The sequence below is a fragment of the Anastrepha ludens genome, chromosome 3 (assembly GCF_028408465.1).
Source record: "Anastrepha ludens isolate Willacy chromosome 3, idAnaLude1.1, whole genome shotgun sequence".
Lineage (NCBI taxonomy): Eukaryota > Metazoa > Arthropoda > Insecta > Diptera > Tephritidae > Anastrepha > Anastrepha ludens.
In genome coordinates, this window is record NC_071499.1 from 6,344,646 (window position 1) to 6,367,404 (window position 22,759).

At 38.3% G+C, this 22,759-nt stretch overlaps 1 protein-coding gene across 8 annotated transcripts in view; it reads right to left on the bottom strand.

Moving 5' to 3' along the window:
* LOC128856950 (eye-specific diacylglycerol kinase-like) overlaps positions 1 to 22,759 on the bottom strand; it is an 87,504-nt gene that overhangs the window by 2,943 nt on the left and 61,802 nt on the right. For 5 of the 8 annotated variants that reach the window (XM_054092416.1, XM_054092417.1, XM_054092414.1 and 2 more), the window contains 10 exons: positions 19,690 to 20,026; positions 19,445 to 19,625; positions 18,945 to 19,354; positions 18,272 to 18,565; positions 14,047 to 14,273; positions 13,698 to 13,916; positions 8,583 to 8,631; positions 2,893 to 2,946; positions 2,519 to 2,582; positions 1,963 to 2,120 (listed from right to left, as the gene is read on the bottom strand). In XM_054092416.1, the coding sequence (XP_053948391.1) occupies positions 1,963 to 2,120; positions 2,519 to 2,582; positions 2,893 to 2,946; positions 8,583 to 8,631; positions 13,698 to 13,916; positions 14,047 to 14,273; positions 18,272 to 18,565; positions 18,945 to 19,354; positions 19,445 to 19,625; positions 19,690 to 20,026 (1,993 nt within the window). Of the gene's footprint in view, positions 1 to 1,962; positions 2,121 to 2,518; positions 2,583 to 2,892; positions 2,947 to 8,582; positions 8,632 to 13,697; positions 13,917 to 14,046; positions 14,274 to 18,271; positions 18,566 to 18,944; positions 19,355 to 19,444; positions 19,626 to 19,689; positions 20,027 to 22,759 lie in introns of those variants that run through there. The other 3 variants (XM_054092419.1, XM_054092420.1, XM_054092421.1) reach the window with 3 other exon arrangements.

Consider the following 22,759-nt stretch of genomic DNA (forward strand, 5'->3'; position numbering starts at 1 on the left):
ACCAAATGGAATCATCTTCGGAAGGTTAGTAAAATACGAGAAATCTTTGGTACATATCAATACCTCGACACAAAATTTTTAGCTGCAGCAATACGTAGATACATTTTTTGCAATTTTTTTTATAAAATTTGAGTTTTCAAACTGTATAGTAATACAACGCCGTCATATGCTGCTTTGAAACCTATTAAAGGTTACTCAAAAAAGTAATGGTTACTGAATAAAACAAGATTCAGCTGCTACCACTTGCTACCTTGCGACCCCGAAAACATATAAATTTACATGCATCTTGATTATGTTCTAGAATATACGCTATTTCACGTGAGGGGGTGGCCAATAGGGGTGGAAGGGGCTGGATTTTCAAAATTTTAAGATCAAATTCGTAATCAGCGACCCCGACAACCCTCGAGTAAGAAATTTTGAATCAATTACTTAATTTTTTGAGTTTTGGCCAGCTTTTCGGGAATCGGCCGCACTGTGCAACGGGCCCATTGAGACGAGGCTATTAATCATAATTTTTTTTAATTAAAATTTGTTTTTTTTTAATTTATATATATACATATATATATCTGAAAAAAATATTACTTTTTAAATTTTTTAACTAAACACATTTTTTAGATTTTTTTTTAAATTTTGTTAACTAACATTTTTTGTTTTTGGAATTTTAACAATTTTTTAACTGAAACATTTTTTTTTGTAATTTTTTATATTATTAGGTGCGCAACTAAGTTCTCGCTGTTTTTTCATGAAAATATGAAAATACAACTTTATTCTGAAAAACGGTTACAAGTGAATCATTGAAAGTATTGCCCATCGCTTCTGGTAGATCTCGTATACCGTCGCGGCAAAATTGTTCATCTTTTGAGGCTATCCATGGGTCAAGTCATTTTTTGATGTCTTCATATGAATGGAACTGCTGGTCAGCTAGACCATGTGCCATCGATCGGAACAGGTGATAATAGGACGGCGCAATATCTGGAGAATATGGCGGGTGGGGAAGGATTTCCCATTTTAGTATTTCCAGGTAGGTCTTAACGTGTTTGGCAACGTGAGACCGAGCGTTGTCATGCTGTAGAATCACTTTTTCATGCCTCTCCGCGTTTGCGGCCGTTTCTCGCGCAGTGCTCGGCTCAATCGCATCAATTGAAGTCGATACCGATCCCCAGTGATGGTTTCGCTTGGTTTTAACAGTTCATAATAAATAACACCAATTTGGTCCCACCAAGTACATAGCATAACTTTCGCAGCGTGACCTCGGTTTTAACTCATAAGGAACCCAAGTCCCCTGTTTCTGAATCATTCCCAAAGCATGCAATCGCTTGGAAATGGATTGACGGGTAACTCCTAATTCTGAAGCAAGCTCTTCTTGCGTTTGACACGGATCCTCATTGATAAATGCCTCCAATTTAGCGTCTTCGACGGTTTTTGGCCTTCCTTCACGCTGACGGTCGTCAGCATTAAAATCACCGTCTTTGAAGCGACGAAACCAATCTCGGCACGTTGTTTCACTTAAAGCAGTATCTCCATAAACTTTTTGTAGCTCTCGAAGCGCTCGTCATTTGAGAGAAATGTTGATTTTCCTCTTTCATTCGAAAAAAAACTTCAGCCGCCGTTTTCAAAATCAACATTTCTCGCAAATGACGATTATTCGGCACAAAATCAGACATTTTCACAAAACCAAAAGTATATGATACCAAAACAAAATCACTAATGTGTCGAAACTGTTTGTTTACCATATGTCGAATCAGTTTGTTTACCATATGTCTAAGCTTGGTTTTTGACGTTAAGGTTATGTTAGAATCGACTTGCACACACTGCAGGCGGCATCCGTTGACAAACAGCGAGAACTTAGTTGCGCACCAATATTTAATATTATTATTTTTTGTTTAGGCCTATGACATTCATCCAACAAATGAGTGACACACACACACACACATATGTACATATATTCATATGCATACATACTTATCCTTATCTGCCAAATTGATCAGACGTCGTGATGCGCACGATATTATATATCGGACAATGTCTTTGTGGTCGTATTTGCAGCCGAAATGCAGTGCTGTCTGTCCATTTTTGTTTACTGATTGTAGTGAGTATCCTTGTTCATGTAGTGCACGTAACTGTAAGCAGCGAGAATGAATATTTGAGAATTAATCACAGTTATAATAGAAATTCATTTCAAAAATGGCGAATAGCGAGTAAATAGAAAAAGATCACAAAATTCTGCTTAGAAAGCGTTCTGAAAAATACGTATGCAAATATGTTTGACAATACAGATGTAAAGTATATACAGGTACATACATACAAAAGTTGAGGGTGAAATTTTAGTGAGTCTCAAAGTTGGGTGCGTGCAACAGAGACTGGTCTAGTCACAAACTTAAGAGCGCCAATCGAATTCAATTTGTTAACAAAAGTGAGATTGATTTTGAAACTCAAAAATAATTAGTCACAAATGAATGGCATTTGGTTAAAGTTGAGTTAAGTTAAAATTACTAGTAAATACGAAAGCGCTAACTACCATATTTAGGTCGCCTTGATGCGCCGCTAGTAGTACGGCATCGGAAGTTTGTTCCAGTATAGGGCTAAAAGACGTTTGATTATATTTTTTTTTGTATTGTCAGTTGTGTATTTGTAGACACACACGTAGTTGCACATTGTATATTTGTATGTAGTGAGATAAACATCGATTTGTGCATTATGTCCGTTATTATTAGCATTTTGTGTGTGTTGCACGTTTCGTGTGGTAAATTCAATTAGCAAATAAGAGAAAAAAAGAGAAATAAGTATAAATCACATTTGGTAAAATATATCTGCATTTCCGGCGTTTAGGCTAGCGAACAATAAAGCTGATAGGAAATCGTAAAACTAACGGTTTTTGTGCATCAAAAATACCTGAATCCGTAACCGAAGACGTCTTCGTTGAAACTGAACAATCGATCTTTGTTGCTGCATGCAAATTGTTCAAGTTTTCAAATCAAGAAGTGTAATTTTTTGTTTTTTAATTTACAAGTTAGAAAGTTGGATGTGCGAAAATGCAAGTGAACGATATAAAAAGGGAAAATTGAAAGCAGAAGGTAGCGATATTTAGTGGGCAACTTTAAGAAATTAAGTACAGTTATTTAGCCATGTATGTATGTATGTATGCATGCACATTAGGGTGGCCGCTATTTCTGAAATTGTTAATATTATTCAAAACACCATCTAGAAATACGAGGGTGCTTAAAAAACTGCTAGATATGAAATATTAAACTACTCGGATGCGATTTAGAGGTACCGGCTTGAAAACACTTTTTTGTTTTAAGTACGCTAGTAAAGACGTTGTCTGGGTCATATCGTCCGAATGGATACAAACGCTCCGGCTTTGAAATTATTCGATGCGGTACCAGCTGGTGTTAGCAGAGAAAGAGAAAGGCCTCCTCTGCGTTTGGAAAGATCAGGTGGAGAAGGATTTGGCTTCACTGGGTGTATCCAACTGGCGCCAGTTAGCACGAGAAAGAAACGACTGACGCGCGTTGTTAAGCTTGACCAACATCGCGTAAGCGGTTATAGCGCCAATTAAAAAGAGGATTAAAAAAACATTGCCATCAATGTGTTGGATCTTTATGTTTTCCAAACCCCATTGATGGTCAGAATTGTGAGATAAATATTGATTTTAAAGTATTTTAAAAGTCGAAGCGAATCAGGGAATCAGTGGAGTGGACTACGCACACGTCGCAACAAGTAAAGCGTGGTCAGATTGGAGGTACTCTTTTCAATAAGGGGTTTTTTGATGGATCCCGCGTGACTACTGTCGCACTAAATACATAACTTTTTTTAGTATTCATTGACATTTCATCATGGAAAGACTTAGGCCTCAACAACGACTACGAATACTTTTACGAAAATCGGCGCTCTGTGAAAAGATTTCATCGTGCGCTCAGACCAACTTATGGTGTTCAGCGACGAGGTCCAGTTTTTGATTAATGGTTACGTCATTAAGCAAAATTGCCGTATTTGGGCTGAAAATCAACCCGAAGCCATTCAAGAACAGCCTTTACATCCTTTGAAAACAACCGTTTCATACGGCCTAAGGGCTGGAAAAATCACCGGCACATATTTCTTCAAAGGCAGTAAATGGCGAACGCAATCGCGCCATGACAAACGACTTTTTGATGCCGGATGCCGGAAGCCCGTGATCTCCACAACATTTGGTTCCAACAAAACGGCTCTTACAGTCCGTGAAACAATGGATTTACTGCGTCGGCGTTTCGGTGAGCAATTTGTCACTCGTCTCGTACCAGTGGATTGACCACCACTGCCAGCTTCGATTGAAGCATTGGAAGCCAACAATACTAAAGTTATTCACGAGACTCAGACCGAAGTTCTTTAGAGAGTCATTGACCGAATTACGGCGCAGTTGCGGCCAACATTTGAAACGGATTATCTTTAAAAAATAAATGTCATGAATGGTTCTACACAAAAATAATCAATTCACAATCCGATGCCTCGAAATTGATCACTGCCTACGGGTGCTTCACTGGAGCGGTATTTTCCACCTGTACATACTTGAAAAGCTATGTGAATCCCGGAATCGAAACAGAGATAACTATAATAGCTTAGCTTAGCTAAAAAACAAGAAAGAAAAAAAATTGAGGGGGAGTTTTTCAAAAACTATTTTCCAAAAAATAATAGGTCTATTTATAAGTTCGTGCGGTTTTACAACAGATGGCGTAACTTGATTATTATTCCATCGATCCACATTTCCAAACATTCATTGGAGAGCTACTGTCGTAAGGCACAAACGTCAGTATAAGTTTTTTATTTGAAGCGTAAACAACAATATTTTTACCACACTTGAAAATGTCGAATTTCGTGCCAAATAATGTGTTTTTGCGGGGAATTCTTCTTCATTATTTTAATATGAAGAAAAAAGCAGCCGAAAGTCATCGTATCTTGGAGGAAGTTTATGGTGAGCATGCTCTATCTGAGCGAACGTGCCAGAAGTGGTTTGCACGCTTTAAAAGTGGTGATTTTGGCTTGGAAGACGAAGAACGCGAGGGTGCGCCGCCAAAGTTCATGGATACCGAATTGGAGGAATTGCTCGATCAAGATCCGGCTCAAACGCAAGAAGAGGTTGCAAAAACTTTGGGAGTTGATCAATCAACCATTTCCAAACGTTTAAAAGCCATGGGAATGATCCGAAAGGTAGGCCATTGGGTGCCGTATGAATTGAAGCCAAGAGACGTTGAACGCCGTTTTATGGCATGCGAACAACTGCTTCAACGGCACAAAAGAAAGGGTTTTTTGCATCGAATTGTGACTGGCGATGAAAAGTGGGTCCATTACGACAATCCAAAACGTCGGGCAACGTATGGATACCCTGGCCATGCTTCAACATCGACGTCGGCGCAGAATATTCATGGCCTGAAGGTTATGCTGTGTATCTGGTGGGACCAGCTGGGTGTTGTGTATTATGAGCTACTGAAACCGAATGAAACGATTACGGGGGATGTCTACCGACGACAATTGATGCGTTTGAGCCGAGCACTGCGAGAAAAACGGCCGCAATACGCCGATAGACACGACAAAGTTATTTTGCAACATGACAATGCTCGGCCACATGTTGCACAAGTGGTCAAAACATACTTAGAAACGCTCAAATGGGATGTCCTACCCCACCCGCTGTATAGTCCAGACCTTGCGCCATCCGATTACTATCTCTTCCGATCGATGCAACATGACCTGGCTGACCAGCACTTCCGTAATTACGATGAAGTCAAAAAATGGATCGATTCGTGGATTGCGGCAAAACCGACCGAATTTTTCACAAAGGGAATCCGTGAATTGCCAGAAAGATGGGAAAAAGTAGTAGTAAGCGATGGACAATATTTTGAATATTAAATTTGTAACCATTTTACGTCAATAAAGTTTCAAATTTCGAAAAAAACCGCACGAACTTATTCATAGTCCATTATTTTTCAAACTTGGTGTTGTAGTCGAAACTTCTCAACCTTCATATTCATATTTAGTAATTGTTGTGATAGCGCTACGTTTCTAGAGGGTGTACCACAAAAAATAATTTTTTTTTCATACAAATTATGACCACCCTAATGTGCATATGTAAGCACATATAGATCTTAAAAGTGCTACATAGTTTCAGTAAAGTGAATTGAATGTCATTGATAGTAGGATTTCAAAAGGCTTTGTGTATGAGCCCAATTTTTTCACTTCTTTGATGTATGTGAAAGTTTTGTTTTTGAGAAATGCAAACAAAGCTAGAGTCTGGTAATGCAGAGCAATTTGAAAGCACGTAAACATTCATCAGTAAGAACAAAAAATTATTTAAAAATTTTGTTTATGCGCAATATAGTATACCGGCCATTAGGACTGATTTCAATCGACGTTATGGGCAATAAACATCAAAGTTATAAAAAAAAGTTTCTTCTAATAGCAGTCACCTCAACCAGGTAATGACTAACCTCTGGCATGAAAAAGCTGCTCATAAAATCCATGCCCCGGTAGTGCCATAGAGGTGACATAAAATTGGAGATCTTTCCTCTGATGGAACAACATCAAGATGCACACCACAAAGTTAAGGGGAAAAGAAGTATACTTTTAAAAATATCCGAAGTACTTCATTCGCAAGAGTACTCGAAAGAAGATATATACTAACTTGATCAAAAGTTCCCGGAACAACCGCCAGGTGTACGATGCTTACAGGAAATGTAATGAGCCATGTATAAGAGAAACCCTGAATCATCTTTAATGCTACTGTCCGGCTTTCTCGAAATCTAATTTATGCTACGTAGGCGCTTTCAGTTTTGAAATACTTGATACATTTTGAATTGGAGCTTGAGAGTCTCCTAAAATTCTGATCTGGTATCGCTATGGACCAAAATGGTCTCTGCGTAGCCTCGGCTAACCAGTATAATCTAACCTAACCTAAGCGCCAGATGACGCTCTAAGTCAACTGATTTGAGCTGTGCTTTTTCTTTTTTTGGTAACCTACATCTGTGATTAACATTCCTTCCAAAATTGTTTCGACATTGCTTGACATATGTACATATATGTTTTATAGTCTTAAAAATAGATTTGAATTTACAACAACGAGTTTGTATTAAATATTGCGTTAAAAATAAATTCAATGGCGCGAAAACCGTAGAATTGTTGGGAAAATGTTTTGGTAATGATACTCTAAAGAAAACAGCCGTTTACGAGTGGCATGAACGCTTAAAAGAGATCGTGATCGAGGATAACGAATGAAGTGGCAGGCTGTCGACATCGATAAATGATGAAAACATCAATAAAGTAGAAGAAGTCCTGATGGGAGCAGGCAGAGGACTTGAACATTGCTTATAGATCCGTTCAGGACATGTTAGTTTATGATTTGAGTTTGCCGCGTGTTGCTGCAAAGCTGGCCCCAGCAGTTGGTTGGACCTGAATTTCATGCAAATATGGACTGCGTAGATATAGCCAAAGATATGATTTCCAAGGCTGATTCCGACATCCAATCCCAATATTCACCAAACGCATCATTACTGAATACGAGACGTGGATTTATGAGTACGAGAGAACGCTGTCCATACACCAGGCGAGTGAATGGAGAGCTTCGAATGAACCAAGCCCAAGAAAGCCACGTTGTTTTTAGTCAAAAAAGAAAACGATGCTCACAGTTTTTATGGCATGATGGATTACAACAGTATTGTATGTTACACCACGAATTTTTGCCAGGAGATCGGACAGTTAAAAAAGAATATAATTTGGGCTTATGTGACTTTTGCGTAAAGCAATTCATCATAGTAGAAAAGATTCGTGGAGAAAAAACCAGTGAGTTTTTGACCAAAGACGAAGCGAATACCATCCAACACCCATTGAATTCACCCAACATGGCTCCCTGCGATTTTTTTGTTCTGTTTGAATGAGTCAAAAAACCACTACGGGGAACGCGTTTCAACAGCCGAAAGGAAGTAATGGAAAACCCGAAGATGGCACTGATGATTATCACGAAAATAGAGTTCCAGAAATATTTCGAGAGCTGTATTAAAAGTTGGCATAAGTGGCATAAAGTTGGAAAGTACCTTGAAGGCGCTAATATCACTTTTGAGGAATAAACTGAATGCTAAAATTTGACTTATACCTGGACGTTACTGATACCTTCTGTCCATTTTTTGTAAGGTGTTCTCTAAAGGCTTCAACTATGCATACACGTTTTTTAAATACCTGATTAATGTTCCTGCAGAAAGTAAGTTTACCTTCCTGATTTACATTTTCTGATTTCGTAATGGTGCGTGAATTTGCGTAAAACTTGAAGTGGAATGTGAAAAGTTCGTTGTGTGGGTGATATAAAAGCAAGCAATACACTTCTAAAAAATTTGAAGTATTGTAGTTTAAGACAGCTTGTGATTTGAGTGAAAGAATAATACGTTTTCCAATTAGCGCTTTTGTATAAAATTTCTTAGAAAGGCCGTAAGATTAGGAAGGTGAATTGAAATTTTGTTGGAAAAGCTTAGAAAATGTTTTGGAGATAACTCCAAGCGATTACGATTTGAGCGGCATGATTGAGTTATTGTTTGTAGATAATTTTATACACGTATGCCTTTTACCTCTTCCATTTCATAACCTTAACAGGTTTTCCAATTTGCAAATCATCCTCTTTGTATTTTGCCATCGATAAAATTTTTGTTTTTTGTTTTTGAGACATGGAAATCAAAAATAACTATATTTAATACACTATAGCAGCAGAAATATACAAAAGTATGTATGTAAATAGTATATATTGAATTGAAAATTTAAATGAAAAATGATAAAATTTCATCTCGAGAATTAATTGAAAAGGTATGAAAAAACATTTAAATGCATTTCATGCATTCAACGTACCATTTTGTGACATTTATCTGTGTTCTACATTTTTGGTTGGTTGGGAGTTTTCGGTTTGTGTTTTTGGTACTATTTTGTTGGTGGCTGGCACGAAGATATCGGAATACGGTTTAGTCTTTGCTGTCAATATAAGTTGCACTAGAAGTAGGTAGTTTGGGTAATATTGCACCTACATTTGTGGATACTCGTATAAGTGGCTGCTGGGCTGTATGTTTCTATGCGATTTGGTACTTACATATTTGCGGCAAGGACTAAGCTGTATTCTGAAATCTTTTGTTTTTGTTTTCGTTTGAAGGTTAAGAATTTGCTAACACTACATATACACACACATATACATATGTCTCTGATACGAAATATGCAGGCAGGCAAAAGGCAAGTACAGTACGGAGGGATGAGCATAAAGCATAACGATGAAAGTAAGCGTAACGCAATTAATAAAACTCATAAGCGGAAAGATAATTTAATGGCAAGAGAGATAACATAAAAACAAGAAACAAGTAGCTACGGCTCTGACGAATTCAACTCGGTTTACATTTTCATAAAAGTTAGAGTTTTGAATTAAACATTTTCAATACTCTACAAAAATATTGTTTTGTTAAAAGGGAAAAAGTTTTGTCTTACTCCTAGCTAATGAAACAGTGAGTATTTGAATGATCACCCAAGTTTTCTCTTATATAAAATATATCAGGGCTTATTTTAGTGATTTATGCGATAGGAAAATATGGTCCACCAATATTTAATATTTGAGGGAACTAAAGTTCGCATTATTAGGTGCGTTCCAGCTGGAGTCAAATTTGCAGGTTTTGCTAGTTTTTTGTTGCAGCTCAGAAGTTACAGGAGGCTCAGACGTTACAGCGGGCAAAAATCCTGCAAGTGGATGCAACTTATAGCCTAAACAGACAGCGGCGTTAAACACGGGATTACCGGCGCAGTTAATTCCGATTAAAATTGCAGTGTGACCGACGGTTGTGACGCGGTTTAGTGAATAGCTTATTTGCTTATTGGATAGTTGTGTCGGTAAAAATGGACCGCAGGCAAAAAATACAGATATTGGCTGCTCTCATACTAAGAAATAATTATTTATTTAAGAAAATGTTTAATTGCAATTTCTCAAACTGCTCCAAAATATCACAGAAATTAATGCAATTTCGGTCTAATTTCGTGTCAGTGTAAACCAGCAATGGATCCTGTCTTTCTTGTTCTTCACTTTAAAAATTTCTTTATTTTTCATTCACAACAGATATTAATTGCCATTTTTCGGCAATGTTGCCCTCAGAAATTCCTCTTATCTGAGGAATTCCGAATTAATTCGTTAATCTCGATTAACGTCATCATATATCTAGGTTACTAGGCTCTCTCTCAGTCAGAAGTTGCAGGATTTAGTGCAGAGTTTTTCTTCTGGCGAATTCATGAGAAGTCGCAAATAATGAGAAGAGTTGCATTTGTAAAAAAAGGGAATGTTGAAGGAAATATTAAAAAAAAAATATTTTAAGCCAAATAAAAGTCAACAACCAAACATTTGAAGTTCTCAGAAACTGTTCTTATTTGAGATAATCTTTTTTCTAGTGCTTTCATAAATTTTCTACCAATGAACTAAAATTTTCTACAATGCAGAGTTATTATTTTCATTTTTTCAATTAAAATTCTAACAGAATTGACACCCAGTTCAGATTTGCATGATTAAAAAGAATTTTGTAAATAAATTGCAAAATCAATCATCCTATCGGAATTTTATAATCTTTGCAAATGGCGTCGTACGTCAATCATATTTTAGACTTGTGAACTAAGCAGCTGAAGTATACAAAAAGACAAGCAAAGCAACCATCACTTAAAATAATTTTTTTTGTAGTAGAAAAGTTATACGAAAACAAAATTATATGATTAATTTTAGATAAATGATTAATGGTTCGCGTAATGGTCAAAATAATAATTCCCATCACTTAAAATCGGTTTTCTTATTTAAAAAAAGTTATTCCAAAACAAAATGGTTGCTCTCCCGTTATTCTCTCTTCTGAGAGTTATTTTGCTATTTGACAGCTCTACTGTCTGAAAGTCGCTGGAACGCAGCTATTGATTACATGCAAAGCTAATTTCATAACTCACATCTTCATCATTTGCAAATTTCTCAACATACTCGCCAAGAATTTTTATAAATTTTTTGAGCTCATAGAACCACTTCGAAAATTTGCCTTAAAAATTGAATGATTTAGGTTTTCTACATCGATATTAACTGTATTAAATATCTGCCCATTATTCACGAAGCACCTTGGCGGTGTTTTTCCACCCGTTTTTGGTCACTTCTTGGAAGCATTAATACCACTTTTCCATAAAACTGTTTCCGCTTCACCCAACGATAAGTTCGACTTTGTCACAAACAAATCAATGATCTTCTGGGCTTGCTTTGGAGAGGTTTTTTTTTTACCTCGGCCGGCGAAGTTATCAACGTTTTGAATTTCGGTATACTGCTGCATCTTCTGGACATTGGGTCTGGTATCGCTATGGACCAATGCCAATATAACCTAAACTAACCTACCGTCGCACCCATTTTTTTATGAACTTCTTCGACTTCTGCAAATATTTTACTGCGGATACACGTGACTTTTTTTGACCTTAACTGCTTCGAATTGTTTTTCATACGCGGAAAAGAAAGCAACAAACGCTTTCTAAATTTCTCACAAAACTAACAAATGGCACAACGCGTATTGCGAAACGGATGCGCCTATTTAGCAGCATTTAGATTTTTTTAGAATGGAATTCTAAGTTTGAGTTTTGCCGGTCACGCTTCCATAAGACAGACTGTATACAGACTATTGGTGGACCCCACTCGCTTTTCACTAGCGTTTCAAATACTATGACCAGGCGAATAATAATCATTTAAATAAACGGTAAACAATTTCGTAGCGAAATACAGTTAGTAACAGAAGTAAGTATACACCGGACACGTTTTAAATTTTCCCCAATCGATTCCTTCAAACAACCTAAGTTATAACAAAATTGAGTTTATTTACATGCATGAAATACAAAAATCATATTTAATCCAAATAATGACAAAATTTTAAAAAGGAACAAAATTATAGCTTTTTATTCTAAACTTTATAAAAATTCATGTCTCAAAAGTAAGTATACAGTTCATACCATTATTAATTTGTGAAATCAAAAACATAATTAAAATCAAATCCTAGTATTTGGTAGGATAACCATTAGCATGGTCGCTTTTAGTCGTGATGGCATTGATTTCACCAAGTTTTCAGTTACAGCTGGTGGTATTTTATTCCATACCTCTTGAAGGACGTTTTTCAGTTGTTCTTTATTTCTAATCGGATGTTTACGTATTTGCCGCATTAAATGTTCCTGTAAATGTTCGATTGGGTTGGTATCCGGGGACTGTGGCGGTGTTTTCAGCTGTTTTCGCACATTGTATAACAGCCGCTCTCGTAGAATGTTGGATGTGCTCTTGGGGTATTATCCTGCTGGAAGATAAACGTTCCTCCAAGGCCTAATTTCGTAGCGCTTTCTTTTAAATTATTTTTCAAAATTTTTAAATAACCATATCGGTCCATAATATTTTCGATAAATACCAAGTTTCCATCCCCAAACTATCACAGAGACCCCCCCATGCTTCACAGTGCCGGTCATATTGTTTGGATCCAATTCCGCGTTAACTTTTATCTAAACTTTTTCACGGCCATCAGATCCGCAGATACTGAACTTACACTCATCGTTTGGTCATATTTTTCATGATCTTTTGCGAACGAAATCCGTTTACTCCGATTGACACTACTCACGAAGAGCTTTTTTCTAACATTGCGCCCATGATAACTAGCACTATGCGAAACCAGGCGAATAGTTTGGGTGATAAATTGTTTTCCAGGCTCATTTCCAATTTCAGATTTCAATTTTGGGGCACTTATTTTGGGGTTTGTCCTGAATTTCCGTACGACTAAGCTTTTGTATCTGGGACTTAAGAGCGGCGGACGCCCACAACGCTCTTTATTAGTGGTGCTACCCGCACTTTTATATATTTCCTTTTAATAGTTTTAACTTTTTTAATCAATGCGTAAAAATAAATGTTATGCTAACGTTTGCTGTATACTAACTTTTGTGACATAAATTTCGCTGGCATCAAAGACAAAGCAAAGCGTGGATAATGGTACCTAAAATTTACAGCTAAATTAAGGCGCATATGAAAGCTTATCCCAGTACACAATTATCATGTGTAAAATATTTTGATTACATATTAAGGAAAGCGTTAGCGTCAAACAATTCCATTAATCAGGCTCCTGTATACTTATTTATGTTACTAACTGTATATTCCTACTGCTAAAATAATAATCAAAATGCACTTTAACTTTTTTTCAGGGAATAATTCGGAATGATAAATTAAATTATGCTAGCAAAAAGCATAGAAAATTATTGTAATAGAAAAAGTGTGGGTAGTTATGTAAAATTGATTAGCTAAGGAAATCGAAACTATTTTTCAAGTAAAGGTAAATCTAATTTATTTGTGTTTGATTGGTGACTTAGATTGGAGCTGGGCTATTGTTTAACTAATCATCAAACAAATATGTATATTAACACTATTTTCAATATATGTTCATATGTAGATATGTATCCACGGCTTCGCAAAGCAGCATCCCTAAATGTTTGGCTCTTTTGCTTCCTCTCATTTGTTTATGTATAAGTAAATTCATAATACTCTTCCCTCGCAAATGCGTTTTGACAGTAAAACAACAAAACATAATAGAAACATAATAGTACATAAACTCCTTACAATTCGTAGCGCTTCTTGCGGTAATAATAATTGCAAAACATGCGTTTACTTATATAGGGTAATTGCGTACCAGTGCTGCCCGAGCGGCCTTGCGGGTCCATGCTGCGGCGCTCGTTTTGTGCGCCAATGCGTTGCGAATAAGCCGAGAAGGATCGTTCCTGATCCGGTGTCTGTGGCATGGTGGCGGCTTCATGATCCAAAATGTACAACTCGTCGATGGCAATGTCGCAAATGTAGTGCAAATTCTCTTGGGCGCGATCGATGCGGAAGTAATGCTCGGCGGTGCAGGCTGCAAGTAAAAAAAAAAATATAAATAAAAATGTAACACAAAATGCGATTTCAAAAACAATTCAGATTTTTGTATATTAATGAAGTAAATTAAATTAAAGTCATCGATTCGCTTGCGCGCGTATACTCACAATCGATGAAGCACCAATCCTGTGACACCTTTGGGTAGGTTATCGATTCCTCGAATTTGGCATTGAGCATGTTGCGCACCTGTTCCAAATCGCACTGCGACTCGATCTCCATTTTGCCCAACTTATTGGCCAATTTGCGCAACATTTCCTTATCGTAGTGGTACTGTTCGTATTGTTGCATTGTTATGCGCAAAATCGTCAAATGCAGTTTCTCCAATGGGTTCACCCTAAAAGTAAGGGATATTCATTCACTTATTCATTAATGTCTAACAAAATTCGGAACAGTCATTTAAGATATTAATTCGAAACTAAAATAAAAACATTTTAGAATATTTAAAACTAAAAAGTGTAGTACAATAAGATTAGCAACATAAGAAACCATTAAATTGGTAAAAATATACAATAATACGGCTGAGTCCATTGTCATTGCTCTAAATGGGCTAGGGGTAGAAAGACCTATCTACCTCTGGATCTTGTCCTTGCTTGGTGGTAGGAAAATAAATGCTATGGCGGGAGGGGCTAAAAAATCACTAGGTTCGTACATAGGGGTACACCGCAGGGCGGCGTCCTCTCGCCCCTCCTTTGGCTAGTAGCTATTGACGAAGCTTTAACTCGCTTAAACAGGGGTGGGGTAAAGGTGGTAGCATATGCCCATGACTAATGGTCTCAGCACCCTTCCTATCAGTGATGACTGAAATTTTGGAAGGTGCTCAGTACACTCAGTAGATCGGCTGCCAGTTGCGGTCTCAGAGGTCTTCGTGATCCTGTAAGTATGCAAAATGCTTAGGGATCGTTTTTGGGAGGGACACATTAATATCTTTTCCCATAGTCAAGCTGCGACTAAACTAAATTTATGCAGTTTTTAATTGGCATTTCTTCGAGTGCGGGACCCTGTACTGTAGACCATGTAGACCCCAATAACTTTGTTATTTTAATATGATGATAATATTTAAAAATATGACCTCTGATGCCAGTTTTCAAAAAATGTTACAACAACAAAATGTTTATAAAATTGTTGAACAAAAAAATGTTACGAATTTTTCTCCCAAAATTCGGCTGAACTTTTGAACCGAAGTTGAAGCTGAAGTTCGGTCTGCTCTAACAATATTTTTCTTTTTGCTTATACACCGACTCAACTATTAGTTTCATTAGGGAATTTGTCTAACTCTTCTTAGCATCACAGTCTTTGGTTAACGATTGCTTCACTCATAACCTTGCGCTATTTGTCTCTATCTAAGGCTACCGCCTTCCACCGCCGCACGTTTAGCTTTTCAAGGTCAACTTTCATCTCTTTCTGGGACGTCTCTATTTTCGGCCTCCAACAGCGTGTAATTCAACTGCCTTTCGAGTTATTCTCTCCTTGGGCATTCTAAAAACGTGCCCGAGCCATCTTATCCTATGAGATATTATAAAGCTTATCACTGTTTCGTTCTTTGCTAATAGTTGCAGCTCATGATTATATCTAATTCGATAGGTACCGTCGAGCAGTCTTACAGGTTCATATATTTTTTGCAATATTTTTCCTTCAAAGCTGATTAATGTCAGTAGTTTTTAGAGCCCATAGTTCGAAACCATAGGCAAGCACGGCGTCGATTAAGGTTTTGTATATCCTTAATAGAAAAGCAAGAAATGTTCAGTAGTCGTATAAAAGCATAAGCAAAAAGAGTTGGTACACCGAGGTATCTCATATCGATTTAAAAAAGAGCGTCTCAAGCAGGTCGGGTACAGAGCACGCAAGAATAATGCCGAACATTGGCGACCCAAGCCAAGCAAGACGTGCATCAGTTAGCAAGTCGATAATGCTGTATGCAGGACCGATAAGGCACGAAGCAGACGGGGTTCTGGCAGGAAGGCTCCATATACGCCTTGAAGCCAAAGCGTCCATGACGCGTTACGAGCGAAGTAGAGAGTGCATCAACAGTACCGCCACGATAATAATGGTGAGACTCCGACAAGATGAGAAACGTCTTAACTGATAGACCCGGAAGGTACAACAAGATTAAGAGGTGGAGGATGTGACTTTAGGACGTAGGCGCTCAGCCACAGTATAAGTAGCTTTAACTCCTGGACCGCATACAAAAAAAAAGATACTCTAGTTTCAAATAACTTAACTAAAAATTTCAATATTTTCAATTCTTAAATTACTCTGTCCATTTTGCTGAGCACTTCGTTTTAATTCAAAATCATAATATTAAAATATAAATACATACATTCACACATATAACACTGTGCGACAGTGATTTTATACTTTTATGGAGACCTAGTACAACTTGTAGGTGTAGTAAAACTAAACAAAATAGTATAGGAGAAATTTCCAATACACCCCCAAAATCTCGTTTTATGGCCATAAAACCGTTTTTCAGTAGGTTGATGTGAAGAATCACTCCTAACTTCACCAATTTCCATCCGATTTCAAATTTGTTTTTTTAGCTCGAAAGAACGAAAACAAGCCTTTTTGACAGTGTGTTGACAATTTTTCTGAAATGACAACTGACGAGACTGAAGGCGGAAGTATTTGGAATTTTTTTATTTTTTCTCTATTTTTTCAACTTTGACATAATTTTTACGATATTATCCGATATTGAGGATTTTTTTAGTACTTTACTGTTATAATAAATTTAATTTTGCGTCGAATGATCTATATTTGACTGTAATTGAATTAAAATTAATAGAGTTGTGTGAGTTTTAAGATTTTATTTTTTTTTTACTAATTTGGTATGTAGGCATAACTTTACGCTAAATGGGAATAAGGACGTGTTTTGATGCATTATTATAGATACGTAATATTTATTGGAGTATATATGTATACATAAGAGTACACTGTACTGCATACAACAGAACTGGTTAGAACTTACGAAAATATCTGACATATTATAGCACATTTTTTTTCAATGGACATATGAAAAAGCTCCCAAGTGTACCAAAGTTCACACTGTACATTGATTAACAAAAGAAGTTTGTTATTATAATTTAACCTTATTAAAACGTCAAAGTTTTATTATTTGTTTCATTGAAATTCAAGAGATATAAATCAAAACGTTGCCAGAAAAGTCGAATTTCTCAATATTCTCCGATGATGTGGCATCATCAGTCTTATCATAAACCAGATGATTGTTATTTTTATAAAACGGACGTAAACCGTCATCATCGAAAGCACATAAAGTATGCTGATGTTGCTACTGTTAAGAACTCCGTAATCTTGGACGATATGATTGACTCAACTGCAGGAACTGAAGGAAGTTCAACTCATTGCTGATGATGATCAAACTGATAACAATAAACCTGATGATGAAGAGTACTTTTCGTCTGGTTCTAAGTCTTCAGAACGACAAATTGTATCAAATTCAGATTTTCAGGATCTTTCTCGTGATTTACTTCTATCGGGAAGACAATCTGAAGCGCTCGCTTCTCGATTTAAACAATGGAATTTAGTTGATGACGACTTCAGATGAATGATGATGATCGAATTTCTTACAGAGAAGTATTCAAAACTGATGAAGAGAATGACAAATGTACCGTACCATACTAAACTCCAAAGGGCCGTTTCCAATGCATTTTTGAGTTTGGAACCAGTTCCGTTGTGTACTGCACCGTACCATACCGTACAGTGCTGCACTGCACAATACTCCAATAAATATTATATTATGTGTTTATAATCACACTTGGTATCATTTTCATGCTTCGATGCCTACATATCAAATTAGTAAAAAAAAAAAAATCTTAAAACTCACACAACTCTATTAATTTTAATTCAATTACAGTCAAATATAGATGATTCGACGCAAAATTAAATTTATTATAACAGTAAAGTACTAAAAAAAATCCTCAATATCGGATAATATCGTAAAAATTATGTCAAAGTTGAAAAAATAGAGAAAAAATAAAAAAATTCCAAATACTTCCGCCTACAGTCTCGTCAGTTGTCATTTCAGAAAAATTGTCAACACACTGTTAAAAAGGCTTGTTTTCGTTCTTTCGAACTAAAAAAACAAATTTTAAATCGGATGGAAATTGGCGAAGTTAGGAGTGATTCTTCACATCAACCTACCGAAAAACGGTTTTATGACCATAAAACGAGATTTTGGGGGTGTATTGGAAATTTCTCCTATACTATTTTGTTTAGTTTTTCTATAGCCACAAGTTGTGCTAGGTCTCCATAAAAGTATATTTAATTTTTTTTTGTCACACAGTGTAATTTATACGTTTGCATATTTTCTGCACTTACTGTACATCGCCACGACCGTGTTTGCGTTTGGCTAGCATCACCGCCTTGTTTAACAAACTCATTTCGATAATCGATGGCTTCACGCGACACGCCTCGCCATCTACCTGCATGGGGATTGTCTTCTTGGTGACGATGCGCGCTGACCGACATTGGCAAATGCAGGTGCCGTGCAGGCCGGCCTGCAGCATGGGCAGCTGGTATGTGGTCAGGCCGACGACCTCGATCATGCCGTCATCAATGGCCGGCTTGGACTGGCCAAACGAATCGTTCCAGGGATGTGTGCCACCGCCATAGCTGCATGCACCACGCCATGTGGGAGGAGAAACAAGAACAAATGCAATAAATTAGCAACAAAGTAAAATAGGAGCGGAATTCGTCATGCAATGCGCCATATTGTCTCACACCCAGCCACATTACATTCACGTACACCTATTTATGTTTGCATGTGTTTGTATGTATGTGTAAATGAACTGCAGTGTTGCGGGATCACTTCGAAAAGGTGTGCAATTTGTGGCTAAGTGATTACAATTGTTACTGCCAGGCGGATACCCGCCCAAGTTCGTGACGTGTTTGCAATCGCAAAACGCTTTTAAAATGTGATTTTATTTTTCAAATTATTGGCGTGAATTGTTTGTTATGGCACTTATAGTACCCCATGGGAGCGTCAACTCACCTGCCAATATTAAGAAATAACACCGCATGGCAGCCGGCGTCACGCAGCTTGCCCGTGAAGTCGGCGCCGTCACACTCGAGCGTCACCCACTGCGAGAGATTTCGATACTGCCGCAATATTAGATCCTTACCGCCCATTTGGCCGTAGTACATTTTGTTGCGCAGACGCGAGTTGAAACGTTCTGGATGCGCTTCGCGGGCCTCATGGAATTCGAGTGCAATATGCGCGTCCACGCCAAAGGAGTAATAGTTGTTGATCACATTTAAAGGTACATTGTCCTTGCTGCGGCTCACGTTATCATCTTCCGCATCGGGGTTTGGCGTGACATTCAGGCGCCAGCGATCCATCAGTACAGTCTGAGACATACCGATTTCGCGCAATATTTTGCTGACCGGCTCATCAGTGTAGCCCTGTAGAAGAACAATGCAATGCGATTGGTTAATAATTGAAAGATAGAGAGAGTGACAGAGAGAGCAAAGAAGAGAGAAAGAAATACTTACACCACCCCAGCCGAGAGCGCGCGCCAGATCATTGCCCGTGCCAAGCGGGAGCACACCAACGGCGGGTGCGGGCGTTATCGGTGGATTGAGCATGTCCAGCACTGAAAGTACCCAACCGACTGTGCCATCGCCACCACACGCCAATACACGTAAATTAGGTGCTTTGCGAAATAATTCCAAGCTGTAGGTTTATGAATACCAATTAGAGAAAATGCCTATACAATTTTCTAAAGAGTCGCACTTACCCCATTTTCGGGCCACCTTGCGTCAAATCAAAAACTTGTCGTGGATTGAGCAAATGTTGGAATTTACCCAATAGCTTCACTCCCTGATTGCCGCCAGATTTCGGATTGATGAACACTATCACGGGTATGACATCGGGCGATGGTATGGGTTTCACGATGAAAGCACGTGGCTCCTTCTTTTCCTCCTTTTGTTTTTGTCTTTTACTCATGCCCTTCTTTTTACCGCCCGCTATGGTGACATTGGCTTTGTTGTTAACTCGTATGGAGGATTTGAAATTACCCTTGGTGGGCAGCTTGACTATCCACGAGGGTGGTACGATGATGGGTGCATAGTTCCCTGAAAAGAACAAATTGATTTAAGTTTAGCTTAAACCGGATTTTACGTACATCTATGGAAAGACTGTCTCCATCAATGGCTGGCTGACCAGTATTTCTGTTCGAAAATACTCATCTTTGAGTTGCTTTTCTGGCAAGGAATTAAAAAAGCATATATTTAAGGCAGCTAAATGACTGACTGCCGTAGCCGAATGAGTAGTGCGAGAGTGCCATTCGAGAGTGCGTAGGTTCGAATCTTCGTGCATGAAAAACCAATAATAGAAAAAGTTGTTTGCCAATAGCGGTCGCCCCTCGGTAGGCAATGGCAAACCTCCGAGTGTGTTTCTGTCTTGAAAAAGCTCCTCATAAACAAATATTTGTCGTTCGGAGTTGGCTTACAATTTTTGGTTCCCCCATTTGTGGAACAACATCAAGACGCACGTCACAAATAGGAGTAGCAGTTCGGCCAAAGGCCTAAAAAAATCTACACGCCGAATAAAGGAAGTTGACTTTTCTCGAAGAAAACGTGCCACTTCAAAAACTTCAACACTACCATCGCATTAAATTCTCAGACCTGTGGCCTTGTTCTCCGACCCATGTACAATATCATACTTCGATAATTGTTAAATGTGCTTCAGAAAATAAACTTCCGAAACTTACAGGGTTTGATTGAAAAGTAATGAGCCTTATTTTTTTTAAGCAGTTTTATTAAATCTTTTGGCTTATATAACTAATATTCTTCAAAATAGGGCCCTTGAGCGTCAATACACCGCTGGTAGCGGTCCTTCCACTGCAGGAAACATTTTTTAAACTCATCCGCCGGAATCGCGTTCAATTCGGCTGTCACAGTTTTTTGGATCGCCTCGATGGAGTCGAAACGCCTCCCCTTCAGCTTTCCTTTCAGGCGCGGGAACAAGAAGAAGTCCGGAGGGGACAGGTCTGGGCTGTAGGGAGGGTGGGGAAGCACCGGAACCCCCATATTGGCCAATGAAGAGGTGCAGAGGAAGGCGGTGTGCGCCGGCGCATTGTCGTGATGAAGGGTCCAATTGTTGACGAGGTCGGACCGAGCACATCTTTGTAAAATGCCGCGTTTACAGTGGAGGTACAAACTGTTTAGCTTTACGCAAAATATGATCGAGAAACGTTGCTCCAACGATCGCTGCATTTTCGCCACTGCAAAATCCTAACACACTTTTAAAACAGCTTTCACGTGCGGAGCTTTGTTGACTGCACCGCTGTTGTCAGCGGTCTGGGACCAGTTTCTAGTGGAAGGGGAAGGTCCAACGATCATTATTCCCCACCAGCCAGAGGTTATTAGCAACTCGTCGGAGCTTTAACTGGAACTCGAAGAATATGCAAATCAAAGTCATAGAAGGTACCGGAGTAGAGATGAGAGAAGCATATTATTTTTAGTAATGAAAGAAAGAGATTTGCATGTTAAACTCCTATAAGTAAATCAGCATACACAGCATTACCCGGGTTTTAACTTGAGTTCTTTGTGATGTCAAAATACGTAGACAGAATGGTATGAACTACAACCCTCAGGTCGGACTGGGGTTCAACCTGTGGCATTTATAAATAAATCGAGACTGGCAATCAGCTTCCGGTGGACTTGATTTGCGTACGTGAATGTGGAAACAGCAGAGAAAAGTCCATACCTACGATATGGAACACCAAATGCTTGAAAAAGTTTTTATTAATAGCGGTCGCCCATCTGCGATGGAAAAGCTTATCATGAAAATTATCTGACGTTCCGGGGCGTTATAAAACTTGAAGGAGAAGTTTGCCCAACACACAAATATTATATAAAGTATTAATCCAAAAAAAGCAAATGTGTACACAATGGGTGCCGCATTCGCTAATAATGGAACAAAAACACATTCGAATGTGACTTTCTCACCAACATTTTGAGCGTTCTCGAAAGAATAAAGTGGATTTTGAGCATCAATTCATTACTATGGATGAGACTTGGGTCTATCGCCATAATCCTAAGTCAAAACAAGAGGCTAAAGAGTGGTGTGAACCTGGCTTTGCGGCTCCGAAACGAGTTCGTGTCTAGAAAACGGCCAAGAATGTGCTAGCATCAGTTTTTTGGGATGCGAAATGCCACCTGAAGAAAAAAATTCGTAAAAAAAGACCAAGTTTGCAAATAAAAAAATTCTTTTTCATCAGGACAATGCACCGTGTCACAAGACCATTTTGACAACGGTACACTAGACAGGGCTAGTTTACTGGCCTACCTATCCAGAATTGACCCCGACATACTAAACATATGTCCGGCATGTGAAGGCACCCCGCTCCACACTAACCACCTTTTCACATGTCCCATCAAACCCACTCATCTAACACCCCTCTCCCTCTGGACTCAACCTGTCGAAACCGCAAGTTTCCTGGGCCTACCCTTAGATGAGATAGACAAAGACGACCGGTGATTTACACTACACTGACAGGGTAAAGTTACTGCTACAACAACAACCATTTTGACAATGGCTAAAATCCATGAATTAAAATTCGAATTGTTGGAGCACCCGTCGTATTCACCAGATTTGGCCCAGCGACCTCCACTTATTTCCAGACTGAAAAAAATTCATGCGTGGAAAGCGTGTTTCATCAAATGATGAGGTCATAACAGATGAGGAAGCGTATTTTACAGCCCTTTCAGATTCTCACTTCAGTGATGGAGTTCATAAATTGGAATCTCGTTGGAACAAGTGTATTGATGTTCAGGGAGACTATACTGAATAATAAAGTGTAT